Source organism: Eublepharis macularius, chromosome 12 (assembly GCF_028583425.1).
Source record: "Eublepharis macularius isolate TG4126 chromosome 12, MPM_Emac_v1.0, whole genome shotgun sequence".
In the NCBI taxonomy this organism is placed as follows: domain Eukaryota; kingdom Metazoa; phylum Chordata; class Lepidosauria; order Squamata; family Eublepharidae; genus Eublepharis; species Eublepharis macularius.
Genome location: NC_072801.1, coordinates 80134198 through 80156263, shown reverse-complemented (window position 1 = coordinate 80156263; position 22066 = coordinate 80134198). Strand labels below are relative to the sequence as shown.

At 55.4% G+C, this 22066-nt stretch overlaps 1 protein-coding gene across 6 annotated transcripts in view; it reads left to right on the top strand.

Moving 5' to 3' along the window:
- CAMTA2 (calmodulin binding transcription activator 2) overlaps positions 1 to 22066 on the top strand; it is a 38861-nt gene that overhangs the window by 4453 nt on the left and 12342 nt on the right. For 5 of the 6 annotated variants that reach the window (XM_054995091.1, XM_054995094.1, XM_054995095.1 and 2 more), the window contains exons 2-12: positions 1039 to 1148; positions 2449 to 2552; positions 5435 to 5502; positions 7868 to 8003; positions 8241 to 8312; positions 10111 to 10264; positions 11450 to 11590; positions 15859 to 16994; positions 17254 to 17380; positions 17531 to 17665; positions 21611 to 21726. In XM_054995091.1, the coding sequence (XP_054851066.1) occupies positions 1121 to 1148; positions 2449 to 2552; positions 5435 to 5502; positions 7868 to 8003; positions 8241 to 8312; positions 10111 to 10264; positions 11450 to 11590; positions 15859 to 16994; positions 17254 to 17380; positions 17531 to 17665; positions 21611 to 21726 (2217 nt within the window). In that variant the 5' untranslated portion in view covers positions 1039 to 1120. The remainder of the gene's footprint in view (positions 1 to 1038; positions 1149 to 2448; positions 2553 to 5434; positions 5503 to 7867; positions 8004 to 8240; positions 8313 to 10110; positions 10265 to 11449; positions 11591 to 15858; positions 16995 to 17253; positions 17381 to 17530; positions 17666 to 21610; positions 21727 to 22066) is intronic. The other variant, XM_054995093.1, reaches the window with a different exon arrangement.

Genomic DNA, 22066 nt, shown 5'->3' with positions numbered 1-22066 from the left:
GGGAAGGCCAGCACTTTGGACAGGGCCTGGAGACAACCCCAAAGCCAAAGCAGGTCTTTAAATTCTGGGGAAATACACCCCGCCGCGGCCCATCCTGGTCCAAAGGGAGGCTGCTGAGTTCTGGGCCAAGTTTCCAAACACAGGCAGCTCTTTGTGCAACACATGGGAGAAGTCAAGCCTGGATGCTGCCAGAGCATGGATCGCAGCTCTAGGAAAGCTGTAGGAAAGAACGGTGGTTGCAAGGGGTGAGAAGCGCCGTGTGCCACAGGTGTGCATTTAGCCTCTGAGGTGCATCTAGGAACACCCCCTAGCTGTGAGCCGGATTTCCAGGGTCAGTGGAACCTGGTTCACTGGTGGGCATTCCTGTCAAGGGATTTTTCTGAGGACCCCTTCCCTAAAAATCCTCTGTAAGGTGCTTCTTTGTCGCCTCTTGCTCTGAAGTGGAAGGTGGCGCACAAGGACTGGGAAGTGTGTTTGTGTGGGTGTGTGCTGGCCCTGTGGGCTGGCAGGCAGATTGGTTGGCGAGGGCAGGTGGGGAAGGGGGAAGCTGGCAGTGGAGGAGGGGAGGGGAGTCGGGTGAGAGGGGCCTCGGGGGCTGGTGGGTGCGCTCAGAAGAAGGACACAGGCGGGTGTGAGGAATTGTGTGGAGGGTGACACTGACTGGCCTCTCTGCTGGATGGGGGGGGGGCTCACAGACTAGGGGAGCAGGCTGTGGGGAGGGGCCAAGCAAAGCCCTTCTGGAAATGCTCACAACAAAGGATGGTATGTGGTTGGGGGGCTACTGTGAGGTGATGGTGGTGTGTATGCAGCCTTGGGGGGTGGAACGGCACCAGTAGGTGGAAAAGAGAAGCAGAGAGAGAGAGAGAGAGAGAGAGAGAGAGAGAGAGAGGAACAAAATTGCTGGCTGAACAGGAAAGGGAAGCCGGGTGAGAAGGGATGGGGGATTAAGCTGGCTGCAGAGGCAGCGTCGGGTGGGCACTGCGTTCAAGTAACTTCATTCCTCCTCTTCCCGCCCACCTCCTCACCCTCGGTCTCCAGGTCCGATCCCAGTCCTCACATGTCCTAATCTGAGCCCTCCAGGCCAAGAACTCTAACCCCGTCACAATACAGAGTCCCAAAGATGAACAAGGAAACCACAGGGGTATCTGGTGAGTAGGACCCAGGATTTCTGGGTGGCTTCTTCTCCCCCGCTGTCATGAGTCAGAACGCAGGGGACCCTGGCTTGGTTCTTGTCCCGTCCTGTCTTATTTCCATCATGGCCCATGCAGTGAGACCCTTTTCCCCTTCCAAAGAACCCAGGAGCCCGGGCTCTCCACTCCCGCTTGGCCTAAGTCACGCACCTGACATTGCCTTCTCCTAAGCCAGGACCCCCCTCACCACACACACACCCTTTATTCTAGCCAGGTTTCCTCTGCTGGGAGGGGCTCTCCAGGGTCTCGGGTTGAGATCTTTCGCCTGAGAGTTGTAATGGGCACTGCTGGGGACTGAACCGGGCACCGTCTGCATGCAAAGCAGGTGCACCCACTGTATGGAGGCTGCATCCCGACCCCCCCCCCCCCGTCTCTCGCCTGTTCCTTTGGTGGAGAGGGGAAGGCCTTTCTCTGTGTTTGTCCGGACAGGATCCCTTCAGGTGTGGGTCATTTCAGTAATGGTGGCTGGGCGCCAGGGCACTCCACTGACACCCACAGAAAAGTTCTTTATGCAAAATGGCATTTCCCAGTCATTTTATTTTGTTAACAGAACGTGGCTGCTGAGGGGGGAACAGAATTACAGGCCTGACGGGTGTTCATTTTGTTTAATCAAATGCTGCTTAGGGTTTTGATTGCTGGATACATTTAATAGTGTTTTCACTTAGGCTTGTGGATTCTGCTGTTGTATGTCGCTTTGAGCACCTGTCAGGGCCAGGACACAAACTGGGACTTTCCAAAGCAAAGCCAGTGAGTCAGTGCTCTTCCACAGAGAAGCCAGGAGGTCTTGATCTAAAGTAGTGCCTAGTGGGAGCTGTCAAGGCAGTCAAGAGGCGGCTCACTTCACGGGGGGGGGTGTGTGCAGAGGGGGTCACATCAGCTGCCTGGGCTGAGTTCTTGGAACGTCTGCTTTAAAAGGGTCACAGGGTGGAGGCTGCTTGCTGTGATAGGCCTTCCTCTGCCCAACACCCTGGAGAGCCACGGCCAGCAGGAGGGACCAGATGCGGGCGGGTGGTGGACAGTCCAAGCATCCTCGAAAGAGGCTCTGCAGGCATTCTCTTTGCCAGATGTTCTTAGCATTGGCCCACTCTTCCTCGGCCATCTAGAGGGGTGTGAATTGGAGCCTCACATGCAGCCCTGGCTCCTGGCCCCACCTCGCAGCTGTCCGGTGGACTAAACTAAGAAGGGCATGGGTGCCCAGGGAGCTCAGCGTTCCTGCCTCCCCCCTCTTCACTCTCCTGTCCAACTCTCCTCCTTCCAGAGAACAGCCACCACTTGAAGGTTTTCCTGCCCAAGAAGCTGGTGGATTGTGTGCCCAAGTGCCCTGCTCTGCCCACCGAGAGGCTGCGATGGAACACCAACGAGGTGGGCCGCACGGGGTGGGGGTGAGGGAGGGGGGAGTTGTCCTCCTTCTGGAATTGCTGGTGGGGTGGTGGGGTGAGCTTGGAGACATCTGTGGGCACTGGAGAGCACGTTCTCAGCTGATGACAGGAGGTATCCCCACAATCTGTTTTCCGCTGTTTATTTATTTAAAAGATTTTTCCCTGCATTTCTGCCCTCACAGGTCACCAAGGCAGCTAACAAATTTAGAACATACAAATTAAAATTTCATCTTAAAAGCCATTAAAACCTATAAGAGTCCAGTAGCACCTTTAAGACTAACCAATTTTATTGTAGCATAAGCTTTCGAGAATCACAGTTCTCTTCGTCAGATGCATGGAGGGCAAAAAGAGAAACTGGTCAGATATAGAGGAGGAGAGGGGAGGGCGGGTTAGATGCAAACAGCTCCTTCTGATATGGAGATCAGTTTGCTTCTGTTGAGGAAATCTGTTAGCTGTGATACTGAGATAACCATTCATAGTCCCTATTGAGTCCCAGCTCGACAGAGTCAAATTTACATATGAATTCCAATTCAGCAGCTTCCTGTTGGATTCTGTTTTTGAAAGGTTTCTGTTGGACTACAGTGACATTCCATCAAAGACTTAAAGGTCACTGTAGTCCAACAGAAACCTTTCAAAAACAGAATCCAACAGGAAGCTGCTGAATTGGAATTCATATGTAAATTTGACTCTGTCGAGCTGGGACTGAATAGGGACTATGAATGGTTATCTCAGTATCACAGCTAACAGATTTCCTCAACAGAAGCAAACTGATCTCCATATCAGAAGGAGCTGTTTGCATCTACCCCGCCCCCCTCTCCTCCTCTATATCTGACCAGTTTCTTTTTGCCCTCCATGCATCTGACGAAGAGAACTGTGATTCTCGAAAGCTTATGCTACAATAAAATTGGTTAGTCTTAAAGGTGCTACTGGACTCTTTGATTTTTCTACTACGGACTAATGCGGCTAACTCCTCTGGAATTAAAACCTATCTGCTTCTGAACATGTGCAGAGTGCTTCCTGCATCCCTGAGCAACTACACTATGGATTAACAAATAGCTGGTGTTTCTACCCAGAGAATCCCCTTCTTAGAAAGGAGATGTGGTGCAAAAAGAATTGTCTTCCTTTTCCAACTTCTTACATCAGTTTTTCACCCCTGGTAGCTGCCCCAACCAATCTGAGTGGCCTCAGCCCCAGGTCCCTTCCAGAGGCCGCTCAGCTGCAGCTGTGGGCCCGTGGCCACGTTGGTGGTGCCCCTGCAGATACTGAGACCCCCTGGACTGATGGAGGTGTGCGTATGCAGCCACAGCTCCAGCCCCCTGCCCTCAACATCTGGCACAGCTGGAGATGGCATGTTAGGGTGTGCAGCTGCACCCCAGTTCGGTTTGCTTTGGGAAGATCTGGTGGGTGGCTGACCCTCGCAGGCCGAACCGTTTGGACTTTAGAAGCCACCTGGCCTGCCCCACTCCAGACTGGGGCTGGAGCTTGTGGGGATTCCTGCCCTTCTGTGGCTGACTTGTGCAGTCCTGCCTGCCTGGTGGGCTTCTTCTGGTCCAGATTGCGGGGGACGGTCTCCTAGGGTGGCTTGCGGCTTCCCTGTTGGCTGAAAGCAAACAAATTGAAATGGAATCCAGACAAGATGGAATTGGTGCTGGTTGGAAAAAGCAGTGATCTTGAAGGCTGTTGTGCTTCCCGCCTTTGATGGGGTCCAGTTGACCTCGGCTGACAGTGAAAAGCCTAGGAGATGTATTGGATCCAGCGCTGCTGCTAGAGAAGCAAGTAAATGCAGCGGCAAAAAAAGGCCTTCTCCCGACTTAACTGAGCCTGGCAGGTGGCCTCTACCTTGAGGCGGCGGATCTGGCCACCTGGATTCACACCGTGGAAATCAGGAGTAGGTGACTGGCATGCACTCTGCGTAGCTGTCCCCTCAAAGATAACTTGGAGGCTCCCGCTGGTGCAGAACGCTGCAGCTCATTGGCTCTCAGGAGCCAGATGGAACCTGCATGTTGCTCCCCTTCTGCATTCGCTACCCATCAGCCGTGGGGCTCACCTCAAGGTCATGGCCATCACGTTCAGAGCCCTTCATGTCCTTGGCCCCTCGTATCTGTGCGACCGCCTGCCTCTCCCCCTATGTTCCGCGGTAGTAACTTTGCTCATCTGAACAGGGCCTTGTGCCGATACCGCTCTGCAGTTGGGCTACATCGGCAGCTGCCCCGTACGCACGCGTTCTCTGAGGGGCCCCCCAATGGGCTGCTTGAAGAGGTCAGGAAAACTCCCACTCGCCTAGCTTTTTGCAAACTATTTGAATTATTTGGGGGAAGGATTTCTATTCGGATGATAGGGCTGCGTCATAAGAAATAACTCAGAGATGCCTTGGGAAGGGACAGGAAGTACAGAGTCTGCTATTAGGTCCTGTCTGCTGGTGAAGATGAGCTCCTGCTGGGCACGTCCGTGATGCTGAAGATGTCACATGAATGAACTACGCTTTCTTTCAGAAAGATTTCTTCTCTGTCCTTGGCTTTATGCTAGCTTTCAAATTTTCTGCTACCATCCCCTACTGTATCCGTTTTAGTTGAATGTCCTAACTGCGGATCATGTTGTATTTTTGCTCAGTGAATGTCCTAGCTATTGATTATGCTGTACGCACTTGCAGTGTGTAATCTGCCTTGACTGTCAGTGAGAAAGACAGACTATAATAACAAAATTATTCCTGCCTTCCAGGTGGTTCCTGCCTTTGGCCAGAGGGCTGCACTGACTGTTTAATCTCTGTGACCCTGGGACGCTGCCGGGGCTTCCTCCACCGGCCCTTGCCGTCCTCATTTCTCTTGGTGCTTTTCTGATGTTGCCGTCCTCTCTCTGTCATCCTAGGAGATCGCCTCCTATTTGATCACCTTTGAGAAGCATGAAGAGTGGCTCTCCTGCTCCCCCAAGACCAGGTAGGGAGGAGTTCTGGGTCTGCCCGATTTCAGGAACCCCGAACAGTGCAGAGAATGGAAGCAGCCATGGGAATTTTGGGGGAAGGGGAGTAATTTGCCACAAAGACTGCATCGTTGCAGGGGAGGCTGGCTTATGCCAGAAGAGACTTCCTTGACGCGGTTCGAGTGGTGCCTTCCACAAGGCAACGCTTCCTCGTGCATCTTTCATTGCAGAGGCAATGGAGCATCCGCGCAAGCGTTTCTTGCAGAGTTTCCTTTCCTCACCGCCCCCAAGGGCAGTCATTCCCATCTACTCTGCACACGACCGGATGGCTTTTTAAAAAAAATCAGCAACTGAAGTACTGTATAGCGTTGTGATATCAGAACAACCTATTTACTAGCTCTTTTGAATTCCCTGCTTTCATTTTAGTCAGCCTGGCCGTTTTTGTAACAGCGACACGGGGTGGGGAGAAGACATATCTCCATAACAAAAAGTCTTTTTTTCAAAATGAAAGCTGGGAACTGGGAGGACATAGTAGACAGGTCTTTGTATGATTATAGCATTATGCTAAATAGTAAAGAGTCCAGTAGCACATTTAAGACTAACCAACTTTATTGCAGAATAAGGTTTCGAGAACCACAGCTCTCTTCATCAGATGCATTGTCAGCTTTCGAGAACCACGGCTCTCTTTGTCAGATGCACCTGACGAAGAAAGCTGCGGTTCTCGAAAGCTTATGCTACCATAAAGTTGGTTAGTCTTTAAGGTGCTACTGGACTCTTTACTATTTTGCGATTACAGGCTAACACGGCTGACTTCTCTGGATCTATAGCATTATGCTGATTGTCAATGACTGATTTTTAAAAGAAGTTTGAAACAATCCTCCAATGGCAAGCAGGGCCCGGAAAACCCTTCCAACGTGGATGAGATCTGCCAAAACGCACACTTTCCTTCCATGTGGCTTCCAAAGACACTTTGGCTGCCATCATTATCAGTCCAGGCTTGGGAAGATCACAGCAAAGTGGAGGGAAACACAGAAATGAGACAATTTGAGGATGATGTTGAGTGGGCAATCCCGAATAACCCACTTCAGGTGGGCTGGAGCAAAACCTGCCTGTGGAGCAGACATGGACTCAGGTGAACGTTGTGGACGTAGTGTCTGTCCTCTGGCCCCTGCATGACTCAGATCCATGGGCTGGAATGTCCTAGTGGCAGATTGTGCACAGCTGAAATATTCAGGAGGGCTTTTATACACAGATAATAGGGGCTCCTGTTAGCAATCCTAATAGGAGCCCTGTGGCGCAGAGTGGTAAGCGGCAGTACTGCAGCCCAAGCTCTGCTCACGACCTGAGTTCCATCCTGGCGGAAGCCGGGTTCAGGTATCGGGCTCAAGGTTGACTCAGCCATCCATCCTTCCGAGTTCGGTAAAATGAGTACCCAGTTTCCTGGGGGTAAAGTGTAGATGATTGGAGAAGGCAATGGCAAACCACCCCGTAACAAAAAGTCTGTCAAGAAAATGTCGTGATGCGACATCCCCCCCCCCCCATGGGTCAGTAATGACTCGGTGCTTGCACAGGGGACTACCTTTACCCTAATAGGACTGCGCTGTAAGGAAATGATGCATTGGTATATGGATAGGGACTGTTGGCTATACTACTGGGTACTGCCTATTGGGTACTGTTCCTATGGGTAGTTTCAGCATCATTTAATGTGTCATGTTAAATTGCTTATGTTTTGTTTCAGCATTGGTCAGCTCTGTAGTGGCTTGTTTTCAAATGCCTGCAGTTTAATGTGTTGTTTATTGAATGCCCCAGCCATTGATGGTATAGACTGACCCTGTGTGATTTGCCTTGAGTTTCAGTGAGAAAGACAGACTATAAATAACACTAAATAAGTAAACAAAACAACTTTCATAGAAGTCTTGTTCCTTCAGGGCCGGTACCTGAGACCCTCCATCCGCAGCAAAGTTTTGGTTTATGCTTGACTTTTCCAGGGCTTTTTTCCTGGGGGAAGAGGTGGTGGCGGGACTCAGTGGGCGGCCCTCGGAGAAAACGGTCACACGGCCGGTGGCCCCGCCCCCCTGGTCTCCGGGCAGAGGGGAGTGGAGATTGCCCTCTGCTCGGTGGCGGTGGCGCGGAGGGCCATCTCAACTCCCCTCTGTCTGGAGATCAGGGGGTGGGGCCACCAGCCGTGTGACCGTTTTCAAGAGGTGCCGGAACTGCGTTTCCCCCACGTTCCCCCTGAAAAAAAGCCCTGGACTTTTGTTTTGGTCATTTCAAAGTACTGCAAAGTATGGCTCGCTTAAAAGCCGCAAAACGCCCACCCTGCTGAAGGAGGCCTGGGTGCCTGACCCTGCCTCTCCCCGTCCTCCTCCTCCTCTCTGGCAGACCCCAGAATGGCTCGATCATCCTGTACAATCGCAAGAAGGTGAAATACCGCAAAGATGGCTACTGCTGGAAGAAGCGCAAAGATGGCAAGACCACTCGTGAGGACCACATGAAGCTGAAGGTGAAAGGCGTCGAGGTGAGGGCCAGGAGGGGGCCGGCTCCGGGAGGGGGCGGGGCAGAAGACGGGGTGGGGGGGTCAGGATAAGAGGGGGCAGGCTGCAAAGGGCAGGTAGTCAGAACCATCGCTGGTGGGGAGAGCCTGTGCAGGCAGCCCCCTGGGAGGGCTGGCGGGGGGGGCTGGGCCTTGTGATGTGCGTGAGGGTCACCTTCCCCCAGAGCCCCTCCAACCAGTCTCTACCTCCCCCTCTGCCAGTGTCTCTACGGCTGCTACGTCCATTCGGCCATTGTCCCAACATTCCACCGGCGTTGCTACTGGCTGCTGCAGGTACCTGTCACGGCGGGGGAGGGGGGTGACCCCAGAGGTAAGTGGGGGTGGGCTCCTTCTCTGGCGGTCGAGCCCCTGTCCTCCCGTGCAGGAGAAATCTTGGGCAAGGGTCCCCGTTTCTCTAACCCCCCCCCCATCAGAGGCCGGGGGGAGCTACCCTTGCCCTTCTGTCCTTGGGGACAAACGAAGAGGAAGCTGCTGTGGCCCTGGCCTCATTTCGCAGGGCCAGCCACGCAGAAAGGGCTGCCCGTGATGGCCATTGGGAGAGGTCAGTTTGGGAACGTGCCTCGTGGCTGCTCCCGGGAAGAAAAGGGCCTTTCCAAAGGCCACGCTCAACGGCAGCACCCAGGAGGGTGGGCTTTGGCTGCAGCCCTCGGCAGGACGCCCGCGACCCCCATCCACAAACTCCTTGGCCATGTTGCTTACACAGGTGGAGCCCCTTCCCACCTCTGAGGCTGGGGCTTCCTGAACTGATGGGAACGGGCGCCTGGGCCAGAGGGAAAGCACAACCGGAGCCATCCCGGGAGAGCCTGAAAGTCTCTAGGCTTTTTGATCCAGTAAAAATCACGGCATGGAGGGCCAAGAGGGACGTGCATAAGACGGGGCACAGCAAGGAGGAAGTGGCTGGAGAGGAAGCTTCCCCCCCCCGCCCATACTAGCCCCCCCGGGGTCGCCCGATTAAACCCGCCCAAAGGAGAGTCAGTACGTTTTGCTGAGAAATAGAATCCCGTTCAGTGACTTGGTGAAATGGATTTTGCTCCCAGCTGCAGTAACAGTTGGAAGGCGGGGGGGGGGTGCGGCAAATTCCTGGAGGAGGAAGACGGGGGGGGGCCATGCTGGGCTCTTGGAAGCGAGCCCTGCTGCCTGTTCTTTTGAGGCCCTGCGAGATGGCCATCGTGCCCCTGGGCCTTGACTTGGGCGTCCGCATCCAGCTGCTGCGTTTTGCCCCCATGAAATCTCAGCGGAGCAGCGGCTGTCCGTTGCCTGGCAATTTAACTCCTTTGGCTTGTTTGTTTGCTGCTATTTGGTGCATCAGTATTGAGTTTTGCAGCAGTGGAGGGATATTTTAAAGGAACAGATAAATATAATAAATAGTATTTGTCCACTGGCAGATGGCTAAGCAAAGTATAGAAGTTCTGGGAGGGCAGCGATAGACCCAGCCACAAAGCCCTCAGAACAGCAGCGGCAGGAGGAGTAAAACCGCCAGCTGTGAAAATCAGAGCCAGGATTGTAAGAGCTATTCAGGAGGTTGCGGGAAGGACTTGGCCTGCATCTGCGGGGAGTCTGCATCTGGCAATTGCCTCGAGGGGAAGCTGGGTGCCCCCACAGGGAAGGCCCTCTCTCTGGGACCCCCCCCCCATTGTGCTGCCAAGGGCCGGGGGGAGCACTCGGGAGAGCTGTGGATGAAGGGCTGCTCTGTGCAGGAGAGGCTGCCCCGGAGGTACCTTGGCCAACAGTATGTCGACTAAATGAGCCTGCAGTGCATTTCCGATGAGGAGCAGCTGTGGGGCAGGGGCAGGGAAGGCCACTGCCTTTGAGCCGGGCACGGCGGGGGGCGGAGGGGGGCATGGTAGGAAACAAAATGCAGAGCTACTGGCTCCCTCCCCAGGTCACCTCTGTGTAAGAAACCTTTATTGGGGCTGAACTAACAGGGGTCTCTTTTGGAGGGGATATGGGAAGAAGGGCTGCCAGAAGGGGGGGGCATTTGCCTTCCCAGAGGATCTGAGCCCCCGCACCTCTTCTCAGGAAGCCAGCTGTACCCTGGCAGTTTTCACTTTCCCTTTCCCCCCCACTCCAGAATCCGGACGTCGTGCTGGTTCACTACCTGAACGTCCCAGCCATAGAGGATTGCGGGAAGATCTGCGGGCCTGTCCTTTGTTCCATCAACAGTGACCGCAAGGAGTGGCTGAAGTGGTCAAAGGAAGAGCTGGTCGGGCAGCTGAAACCCATGTGTGAGAGACGGGGGCTGGTGGGGGGGGGCGTGATGAGTGTTGTATAGATACTGGGTGGGGGGCGGTCTTTGCAGGGACGGATTGGGGAGGGAAAGCCCGAGAGAGGCTGCTGTGCCTTGGGAGCAACTGCAGAGATGCTGCCTCTGTTTATCAATGTGGATGCACGGAATTCATTGCCGCTGGACGTTAGCAAAAAGGAGGACTCCGCTATCAAAACTGTGGAGATAAGTTTATGGTGGATAAGTCTATAGATAGCTAGTGGTCATGAAAGCCACCCAAACACCCACAAGCGAAAGCAAGCTGCCTCCCGTTGACTGGTCTAAGTGACACCCGCGATGGGGTGATCTTCATTCCCTGCTTGCGAGTTTCCCAGGAGCGTCTAGTTGGCAGCCTTTGACATGACGCCTCTCTGGTAGGAGTCTGGCTGAACTGACAGATGGCAGCAAAGTCCTCCCTTGGAGACTACCTCTCTTCTTCGGGGTGTGCGGAAGCTGATTGAACTGGCAAGGAATCCTGCAAAGAACCCTGGGAATTGTAGTTTTGCGGGGCTGCTGGGAATTTTTCAAGACAGCCGCTTTAGACATCCGTTCCTGAGCTTCCCCTTCATATGCGTGGCTGATTTTACCTGGGGTTTCAGTGCTGTTGGGAAGTGGGTTTCTTCCTTCTTCTCAAAGCCACGCACCACCTGGATTTTCCTCTTACTTTTCCTGTGATCTTTCCTAAAGATCACAGCAAAGTCAGGCTGGCTGCCACGTAGGTGAGAGAGTGAATTTTCCCAGTCCTGGCCACATAGCAGCCATTTTCCCTGATGAAGTCCATCCGGCAGGCGTTTGCCCTTGCTCTCCCATCATGCCACTGGGCTGTGTGTGTGCTTTTGAAAGGATTTTAATTTTAAATTGGCATATAATGGTATATCAGTATATCCCGTACCAGTTTTTAAAAACCTCTGCACAGGGCAGGTGGGGGGTGGGAAAGGCTTCCATGGAGACTGGAGGAGGGAAGACACGGGGAAAGCTGCCACCTGGAAGCCCCGCAGCCATCGTGGTGCATTGGCTGCTGCCGTGAGACGGGGGCTTCTGCAGGGAAGCGTTGCTGTGCGGAGGAGTCTGGCGTGAGAGTGGGGCTGACCCAGGGCTCTGGTGCTTTGGCCCTGGTTCATGTGCCTGCTTTCTGTCTCCCCCACAGTCCATGGCATCAAGTGGACCTGCAGCAATGGAAATAGCACTGCAGAGTTCTCCATTGAGCAGCTCGTCCAGCAGATCCTAGAGAGCCACCAGGCCAAGCCCCCACCCCGGACCCACGCCTGCCTCTGCAGCAGCGGCCTTGGTGAGTCGTGCCCCCCCCAGCTCCTCTGCCTTGTGAGAGTTATGCTATCCCCCCGCCCGCCAAGTGAACCTAGGAGCCCTCGTTCCTGCTCCCCGCTTTCCGAGCCCGCGTCCCTCAGCTGGCTCTCTTCTGACAAATCCTTGATGGCTGAAGGGAGCCTCCGTGTGCAAACTAGCGTAGCTCTGAGTGCGAGTTGCTAGGAGGCAGCAACGGGGGGGGGGGCGGGGAGGGTTGTGCCTTGCTTGGAAGCCTTCGGTGCACCTGGTTGTGTTCCGTGGGAAGCAGGATGCTGCACCAGATGGGCCGCTGGTTTGATCCAGGGCTGTTGCTCTTCTGTTCTTCCTGTGGTCAGGTGATCTGGTTTCTAGGCTATAGTGCAGAGTGCCTTGAGCCGGAAAACGGGTTCATAAATGCTTAACTGTTATCCTCACCAAAGGGAACGTCCTGAAAATTGGGGTGTCCTTGGATTTCATTTCTTGATCTTCTTCTCTGGCAGCGTTGCCAGCCTCCCTTCCCCCTGGCAGCAGTTGACAAGGCTGTCAACAGTAGGGAGGTTTGGATGTCATTAATGCAGAGGTCCAGAGGAGTTAGCCGTGTTAGTCTGTAGTAGCAAAATCAAAAAGAGTCCAGTGGCACCTTTAAGACTAACCAATTTTATTGTAGCATAAGCTTTCGAGAATCAAGTTCTCTTCGTCAGATGCCTGATACAGAAACTGGTCAAATATAGAAGAGGAGGAGAGAGAAGAGGCAATTAGGGGGAGAGAGGGAGGGTGCAATCAAAAGGAATGTTTTTATTGCACCCTCCCTCTCTCCCCCCCTAACTGCATCTTCTCTCTTCTCTCTCCTCCCCTCCTCTTCTATATTTGACCAGTTTCTGTACCATGCATCTGACAAAGAGAACTTGATTCTCGAAAGCTTATGCTACAATAAAATTGGTTAGTCTTAAAGGTGCTACTGGACTCTTTTTGATTAATTCAGAGGGTTGCCATAAGCTGGAAGTGACTTGACAGTACATAGCACACACATCACATCCACACACCATTGTTTATTTATCTGTAAAGTTTATAACCTACTTTTCCTAGATTGTCAAACTCACCATCCAAAACTTCATAAAAATAAAATTATTAAAAACATCATAACACTAAACAGAAAACAGGAAAGCAGCCCGTTACATAAAAATAGAAGCAGATGACCAAGAAATAAATCTGAATTGCCAACTGAAATGGAAAAGGGGTTTTGCCTCTCTAAGGGGTACCAAGAAAGAAGGGAGACCATTCCAGGCCTCTGGTGCAACAGCCAAGACGCACCTGCTGACCAATTGAGCCAGAGGCATTGCTTGCATTTAGTCCACGCTGGTGCCCCTGCCCCCCCCTCCCAAGCAGCCCCCTCCTATGTTGGCGATGTGTTGCTGTCCATAGCCCTTGGGGGGAGCTGTGGGCTTTGTGTTCAGGAGCTCCACAAACACACTTCCATCTGCTGTCAAGAATTCCAGCTGTGGGTGAAGGCATGCACACTTGCAAGCACAGCGTGGCCCCTGCCTGGAAGGCTCCATGCTTGCTGTGTGTGTGGGAAAAGCTGTTGGCCCGTGTGAATTCCAAGGGGGTAAAGCCAAGGCAGGGCTACTGGTGGGCCGGACTGTGGCCGGGGAGATCACACGTGCACACCCAGGGTCAGCAAACGTGGTTTTGTTTTTTCCCTTGCAGATTTAAAGTGAGGCCTCCAGGAAAGTGGTGGTTTGCAAGGCCTGTTGGAGTAAGAGAGTTAGGGTCACCTGCCCGTGGCCAGCTTGATTCCTTAGCTTGAGGAATCCTCACAACCAGTCCCCCTGTGGGACCCTGCTCGGTGTTTGTGTGTTGGGGCTGTGGGGGGTGCCCTCCAGTGGTGAACTGTGATATTCCTGCAGAAAAGAGCAAGAGTCAAGTAGCACCTGTAAGACTAACAACATTTGTGACAGGGTAGGAAATTTCACAAAAACTCCTGCCCTACCACAAATTTTGTTAGTCTTATGGGTGCTACTGGACTCTTGCTCTTTTCTACCGCTGCAGACTGACTAACAGGGGCTACCCATCTTATGATATTCCTGAGGCTTTGCCGTCACCATTCTAAGGAGAAACGAGCTTCCGTCACTGGTTCATTCCTGTCCTTGAGGAAGGCCTGGACTGGTGCTGGGGAAGATTCCTGCTTATTGAAGACAGGCAGCAGGAAGCTTCCCCTGGGCTCGAGTGCCTCTGTGGAGTCCTGTTAATGTCAAATTTGTTCTCCAAAATTACAAAACAGAAATATTAAAAACATCTCCAGAGTCTCCTTGCATTCACTCAGCTCATTATCAGTGAACCTGGGGGTGTCGCACTTAGAGTGCCACCGTAGGACCTGGAGCTGGAAAACCAGGACTTAAGTCCCCAGTCGGCCAAAAAGTCAACTGGGTGATCCTGGGCCAGTCACGCTCATCCTGCCCTACCTCAAAGGGTTGTAGTGAGGATAAAAATTATTTTTTGTTTACTTCATTGGTACTCCACCTTTGCCCACAATGGGCACTCAGAGTGGCTTACATTGGTTAAGTGGCTGGGCTGCGAGTCAGCACTCTGCTGGTTCGACTCCCACTCCCGCTATGAGCTCAGCAGGTGGCCGTGGGTCAGCCCCTCCTCTCAGCCCACTCCCCAGCTGCATGTGGGGATAATATTGATTGATTCATTCATTCATTCATGCATTCATTTGTTGGATTTATATCCTGCCCTCCCCGCAAGCAGGCTCAGGGTGGGTCACAACATCATAAAACCACCATTTAAATATATGTACACAATAAATAACAGTTAAAATCGTAAAACAAAAAAATCAATATATCTCACTCTGGGTAGATCTCATTAGACAGCGGAAGGGAACAAAACAGGCCAGGGACCAACGGGACAGTTCACCAGCTCCTCAACCCCTTCCATAGGCCTGGTGGAACATCTCTGTTTTAAAGGCCCAGCCTTTTAAAGGCTCTGGCCCTGGGGAGTGAACAGCCTTGGGGCCAGGGACTGTCCGCAGATGTTGACCGTCTGCAGAGTGTAACATCCTCTGGGGAATATACAGGGAGAAACACTCCCAGTCCATGAAGGGCCTTAAAAGTTAACACCAACACCTTGACCTTGATCTGGAATTCAGCCGGGTGCTGGTGCAGCTGGTGCAGTACAGGTGGCATCCGTGTCCTAAATGGGGTTCCTGTGAGGACACGCGCTGCTGCATTCTGGGCCAGTTGCAATTTCTGGGTTAGTTTCAAGGGCAGCCCTCCATAGTCCAATCCGACCGTTGCATGCATCACTGTAGCTAGGCCGTGAGCGGACAGGTAGGGAGCAAGTTGCCTGACCTGCCGAAGATACAAAAACGCAGATCTGGCAACTGAGGAGACCTGGGCCTCCATTGACAAGGAGGCATCCGGAATCACCCCCACGCTCCTCCTCACCATCGGCGCAGGTGTCAAAGGCGTCCTGCCTAAGTCTGGGAGGCGGATTCCCGAGCCCAGCCGTCTCCGACTCAGACGCGGGACCTCCGCCTTCACAGGGCTCAACTTCAGCTGGCTCTGCTTCATCCACACAGTCACGGCGTCCAAAGCCCCGGCCAAAACATTGTCCAGCGCTCTGAGTGGGGCAGTCATCTGTCTAGAAGAGTGGTATATAAGAGCAGTTACTGTTATGCTTATTATTTCATCCTCATAAAAGCCCTGTGAGCGAGGTTGGGATGAGAGGGTGTGGCTGGCCCGAGGTCACCCACTGAGCTTCAGTGCCAGAGTGGAGATTCGAACCTGGGTCTGCTAGATCCTAGTCCAATACTGTAACCACTACCCAGTGCTCAGGAAGAGAGGACTGTTCATGCCGTGCTGAGCGCCTTGGAGAGAGTTTTCCAGTCGTGCCTCTGAGTGAAGGGGCTCTGCAGGGCCTCGGGCAGAGAAGGGCCTTTCCCTCACTGGCTCCGGAGACCCCTTCCCTCCTGCTTCAGTGTCATCTCCCCCGGCCACTCGATACCAGCCTGCCCCCCCCCTCCAACCCTCGGCCGCTCTCCCTTCTCAGCGGCTCTGCTCTCTGGGTAGCATCTGGGCCACTGGGTGCTCTCTGGGGGACTTCCGCAGACATTTTTTTTCTGAACCAGACAGTTCTGGTGGCTTTTGGTCAGGAGTGAAAGTGGCTCGGGAAAGACCTTGGCCCTTTCCCTGCCTGCGAGGTTTTCTTGCTGCTTTTCCTCTTTGTGTTCTCTGCTCACGTTTCTTTTCTCTTCCCACTGCCCCACGTCAGGGAGTCCCGGTCATGTTCCACACAAGTGCAGCAGCACGAAGCATCGGATCATCTCCCCAAAGGTGGAGGTCCGCCCGGGTCCCTATCCTGCGCTGACAGAGGTCCAGAACATTTCTGGCAGCGCCGAGGCAAAAGCTGAGGCAGAACCGGCCAAGCCCTCGGGATCCGACAAAGACTTGAAGCTGGTCAAGGCCGTCTCACCCAGCCTCGCCGATGCCTGTCCCGACTCCACCCAGCCCTCCCCAGGCTTGGCACCCCCCAACGGCTTCCCCAAGCAGGAGCTACCTGCCGTCACCCTCTCGGTCAGCCTTCCCGGGAGCGCCATTCTGGTCATGACTGGCCTCGGCAGTGCCGAAAAGCCTCTGGCTCTCACCCCCAGCCAACACCTGGTCCCTGGAGATGGTGTCGGGACACCCGGCGCCCCTCTGGGCTTAGCCCTCCTGCCAGGGCCAGGCCTGGTTCTCTCGCAGAACCTGGAGGCCACCATGGAGACCAACGAAGTGGGCTCAGAGACCTTTGACCCTGACTGTTTCCTGAACAGCCCCAAACAAGGGCAGACCTATGGGGGTGGGACCAGTCTCCACGCCCAGCCTGGGCCTCCGGAGGCTTCTGCCCCCCCAGCTTACTCTCTGCTTGTGCCCACAAACCGTTTCTTTATCCAAGATGATGGGGCAGCCCAGGGGCCGCTGCCACGTTCCCCCGCCGCCGCTGAGGGGACAGAGGTGAAGAGCAGCCCTGAGACACCCATGGAGACGGCAGGAGGAGGGGGTGTGATGCCCAGGAGGGCTCTGGCTGAAAGGGGGGGCCACGTGGAAGAGGGGGCAGGGACAGCCACCCCAGAACTCCACGAAGAGCTGTACTCCATCATCCAGACAGCGGCTGCAGCGGCAGCAAGCAGCTCCTTCGGCCTCTCTTTCGACAGCCATTTCCCAGACCTCATGAGTGAGCTAATGACCGAGGAGCCTGGGCCTGGCAGCGTGCCTGGCACCAAGGAAGGCAGGGCCAGCCCTGGGAGCCCTGCCCCAGTCCTGCCCGAGGCCCTGGCACAGCCCTATGCAACAACAGGAGGCCCGCGGGGCTCCCCCCAGCCGCTGGTGTCCATCACGGACTTCTCTCCTGAGTGGTCCTACCCAGAGGTGGGTGTGAGACAGAGAGGTCGCTGGGGGTGAGGGGCCGGTAGGACTCCTCGGCTCTCTGGAAGGGTCTGGGGCCCAGGAGGGTGACGGGTGGCCTGGCTCAAGTGACAGAGGGCCCGTAGAGTGGCTGGTAGATGGGGGGGGGTGACTATCAAAGGGCCACTGGCCCACTTTTGCAGTGGCAGCCAGAAGGAGACTAGCTGCCCCCTTCCCCTCCAACTCTTCTCTCTTTCTCTCTCCCTCTTTCCTGTGGGGACAGGGCGGGGTCAAGGTGCTCATCACCGGTCCTTGGACAGACGAGGCGGAGCCCTACAGTTGCCTCTTTGACCAGATTTCGGTCCCTGCTTCTCTCATCCAGTCCGGGGTGCTGAGATGCTACTGCCCAGGTATGGTGCCCAGAGGGGGGAAGGGAGGGGGAGGGGGCACACCCTCCCTCCCTCCCTCTTGATTGGGGGTGGGGGCGTGCTGCCTGGCTTCCAGCGGTGTGGGCAGGACCCTCGGCTTCTCTCAGGGGCACTCTCGCTTTCCTCACACAGCCCATGAAGCAGGTTTGGTGTCCCTGCAAGTGGCTCATGATGCCCGGTTGGTTTCCTTGTCCGTTCTCTTTGAGTACCGAGCCCGAAACTTCATGGCGCTGCCCAGCACCCAGCTGGATTGGCTTTCCTTGGATGGTGAGTGGGCCGTTGAGACCTGGTTGGGTTCAGGGCTCCGGGCTGGAGGAAGAACTCCACTTTCCTCGCTGTGCTGGGAAGGGCACAAGGGTGGAGGTCCAAGATCCCTGGATTCTCTGAGAGGGCAGCAGCGCACAGGGGCGGGTCAGGCAGGCTCATTAGCTGGGAGCGTGGGGAGCCAGGGCCTTCGTGGCTTGCCTGTGATATGCACCTAGATCCCAAGCCAGTCTTTGTGGTGTCTGCGCCCCTCTTGCAAGGAAAGAACTGGCCCTTGGCCCCTGGCCCTCCACGTCTTGTCATATCCACCCCCTCCCCTCCTGGGGAACTCAGGAGTCCTGCCCCTTGGGGGCCAGCCCCTCTCACAAGAATGCCTGTTGCGTTTGTGCTGCCAGTCAGCTGGGCCCGAGCTGCCCAGCAAAGGTCTGAGCTCCATTCTTGGCTGAGAGGCTAGTGCTCGAACTCTCGGGACTGTGGGTGGCTGGCTGTTGGAAAAAACTTGCAGCGGAGAGTCCAGGTCTCAGCCTGGGCCAGTTCCAAGGTGTCGCCTTACGGGGAGGGGGATGTTCCTGGCATACTGGAAACTGGAGGGCTGGAGGGAAGGAGAGGGTCACGGCTGACTTTCCATGACGGGGGCACAGCAGGCCAGGAATAACAGCCTGGCGGAGGCCTGGCCCCACGCCCGCTCCCCTCCCAGAGAAGTCAAGAGTCCTTGCCCCCCCTTCCCCTGAAGGACTCAGGAGGCCTGGCCCTGGTGCAGACCCCCGGCACCTCCTGGGTCTCCTTGACCCTGCCCAAATTTTAATCTACTGCTCTCCTAGAAGCCCCTTCCTCCTCCTGCTCTCCCAGGAAGCCCTGGGCTGTTGGGTTGCGTTCTGTCCATACGAACATATAGGAACCTATGAAGCTTTCTGCCGTGGCATGGGACCCTCGGGCCGTCTAGCTCAGTCTTGCCTCCTTTGAATGGATTTCAGGCTGAGAAAGGTCTTCCCAGGCCTGCTGCCTGAGGGATGCTTGGGGCCTGGCAGGTGCAGTGCATACACACACACACTCTCTCTCTCTCACACACGCACACTCCCCTTTCACAAAGACACCCTGCTCAGAGGCGCCCTTGGTTTCTGCAGAAGGGAGCTCTGACTCTCAAAAGCTTCCGCTCTGGAAATCTTGTTGGTCTCTAAGGCATTTCTGGACCCAAATCCTGCCACCCTCCACAAAAGATTCCAGGTGGGCATGACGGTCATTGTTTTTCTGTTCCGTTTTCCTTGGTGAGGAGCACAGGTGTCCCAGCTCTTCTAGAAGATCCCCCATGAAATATGGAAAAAAACCCCGCAATATCTTGACCACTGCCCCAGATACGTGCATTCATCATCCTGGGACTCTGGGACAGTTCCTACCGTCCTCGTGTGTCAGCAAATCCTGGCTGCGCATTTTCCGCCTAGGCGGAAAAGCTGTCTGTGGTGAGCAAGTGTGCCAGAGGTCTGCCACACGCATAGCCGGGTGTGTATCTGAATACCTCAGCAAGCTGCGTCGCTGTGAGACCCATGCCTGTGGCCGAGAGCTGGCACCAGTGGTTAGTTCCCATCCACTACAAGCGATGGTAATTGCAGCTGAAGGGCGGGGGCGGGGGGGCTTCCTGGGACCGGAGCTGGAGTGACAGGGTCTGCTCCAGGCCCCAAGGCAAATGACACGTGCCCTTCTGCATCAGTCCCATCTCTCTTTATTTTTATTGACTTCATTTATACCCTCCCACACTTTTCTCTCCAATGGGGACCCAAAGCAGCTTACATTATTCTCCTCTCACCCATTTTATCCTCACAACAACAACCCTGTGAGGTGGGTTAGGCTGACTGTGTGTGGCTGGCTCAAGGTCAGCAAGTAAGCTTTCATGGTAGAATGGGGATTCAAACCTAGGCTCCGAGACCCTACTCCAACCACTACACCGCACTGCCTTGGATGCAGGTGCAAGCAGGTGCCTGGATTCCTTGACATTATGATACATCAGTGAGGGCACCTTGAGCAAAGATGAGCCCTTCCAAGCACCTAGTTATAATTCAGAATATTGGGGAAGGAGGGGGGAATTACATGTGGAGGGGAAGGGCAGGATTTGGGGTGGCTTTGCAAGCGGCCAGGAGCCCAAAGTTGTTTGATTTGGAAAGGCCACCCAATAATTCCCTGCCCCAGGCAGACCCCCCCTCCCCCCATGCTGCCTTTCTGATCAACTAGAAATCAATCAGACCCTGTCCAGAAGCAGAGCTCATCTACAAAGTCCTTGCAAAAGGACCATTAATTGAGTGGAACTCCCTGCCGCAAGATGCTGCCTTTGTGGTGGCAACCCCAGAAAGGAAGAAGAAAAGGTGCAATTTGGGGGAGAGAACTGGGCACCCTTTCGGCCTCGGGGAGCCTTAGGGATCCCCTCCCACCCCGTGCCTTTAAGCCAAGAGCTGGCTTGCAAGCCTCTCTGCCTCACACAGCCCCCCCCCCCACAGCAGTGCCTGTGTGTGTGCTCGCGTGTGGCCTTCAGATCTCATTAAGGGCTTGCCATGTGCCCTCCCCAGACCTGAGGCTATTTCGGGACGGCGGAGTCTTCTCACACTTGGGAGCCCGGCGGCGGCGGCGGCTGCTACTTCCTCCTTTGTTTAGGGGGAGCTGGGGAGTTGTGGCAGCGGGAAGAGAGCCTGCCCCCCTTCCCCTGCCAACTGGGCGGGGGGACAGCCCCACCCTCCAGGCTGCCAGCGGTCACTGCATACCGGGCAGGGTTGGCGTGCCCTGCTCAGCGCCCCCTCCTCATCCCAGCGCCCGTGGGGGCGGTGCTAACCTGGGCTTCCCGCAGGGTCTCTGGCAAAGGCTGTGATTCCCGCTGGGAGTCCTGGGACAGAGCACTGGGGGCTTGACGTGCGGGCTGGGGGGCAGCCCCCCCAGTTCCCTTAGGCGATGGACAAAGAAGGTACCTGGCTTTGGGGCAGAGGCTCTGGGGAGGAGGGGGTGCTGAGCAGGGAGGCTGCTGCAGTGGGGCCTGGGTGATGGAGAGAAGAGGGGAAGGGAAGGGTCCCTGTGTGGGCAAGAGGCAGAGCAGCAGGCCCCCTGTGCTGGGGGCTGGGGGGTGTTTCAGAGGAGTCTCATGAGGGCATCCAGCTTGATCCCAGTTCCTCCCCAGGGATGGTTCTTGGGTCTTGATTGCCCAGGAGAAGGGCTCCCTCCCCTCCCTTTCTCTCCCAGGGGCGATGCCTGAAGTGGGGGTGGGAAGGAGGGGGCCCTTCCTGTTGCTTGTGTGGCTGAGCATGTCCCTCCTGCGTCCCTGACCGCTTCCTACCTTTTTGTGGGGGCTGGTTACGTGGCATCTCCTGTGTGGGGAACTGACTGGGATGGGGGGGGCATGGAGAAGGCACGGGTGGAGCGAGTCTCTTGTGCTGCAGGGGGAGGTGGGGTAGAAAGTGGGGCAATGTGACCTCATGAAGGGAAGGAGGAGAGGAGAGGCCGGGCTGCTGTTTTCAGGGTAGGGGCACAGAGCTAGGCTGCCCACCTCCCCAGTGAGTTCATGGCTCTAGGCCAGGGACAACAGCCTCCTCGGGACCTCTCCTCTCCTCTCCCAGTCAAGTACGGGATTTCTATGGATTGTGCTCAACTTTCATACAAGTGGCAGCAGGCTGATTTCCTGCAGGACTCCCTGGGTTTCGCCCTGTCCCTTTGCCCGTGGAACCTGTCCCTCTGTGCTGAGTCTGCCCCCCTGCACAGCACACTAATCCACCCCCCCCCAAATCTCTCGGATTAGAACAGCCACTTCCCAACCTGGCTAATCGGCCTTGCGTCAGGATTAGCCCCAGCCCTCCCCCCTTGCCCTTTCCTGCCCCGCCTGCAGCCTATCCACAGGGGAGCAGGCACCGGGAGAGGGGAGCAGGGGGGGGGCTACAGTCTCGTGACTTCTCTCCCCCCACCCCAATAACTCCTTAGATAACCAATTCCGAATGTCCATCCTGGAGCGCCTGGAGCAGATGGAGCGGCGGGTGGCGGAGATGACGGCTGCCACAGCAGCAACCCAGGCGCGGGCAGAGAAGCCGCCAAGCCAGGTGAGTCTGCTGGGCGGGGGGGGGGGGGAGTGGTGGTTGAGCCCCCCCCCCGGCCTCTGCTTGTCTCCTGACTTCTGGGGAGGGTGTTTTGAGGTGCTTGTAGAATATCTTGTTCTGTCACTACAGAGGCTGTTTGTCTGCCGGGGTGGGGTGGGGTTCCTGTGCCACTCATAATGGCACAGTGGCACCTTTGCATCCTGGGAAAAACCCAGCTGTTTTGGAAAGGGGTTCTTGTCTTCCCTTTACATGCATGCAGCATGTTGCCCCCCCTGCCCCGTCCCCGCCCTGCCCTCTGCGCACACAGTTGCTCTCTGGGGCAGAGCCCAGGGGTGGTGCCCTT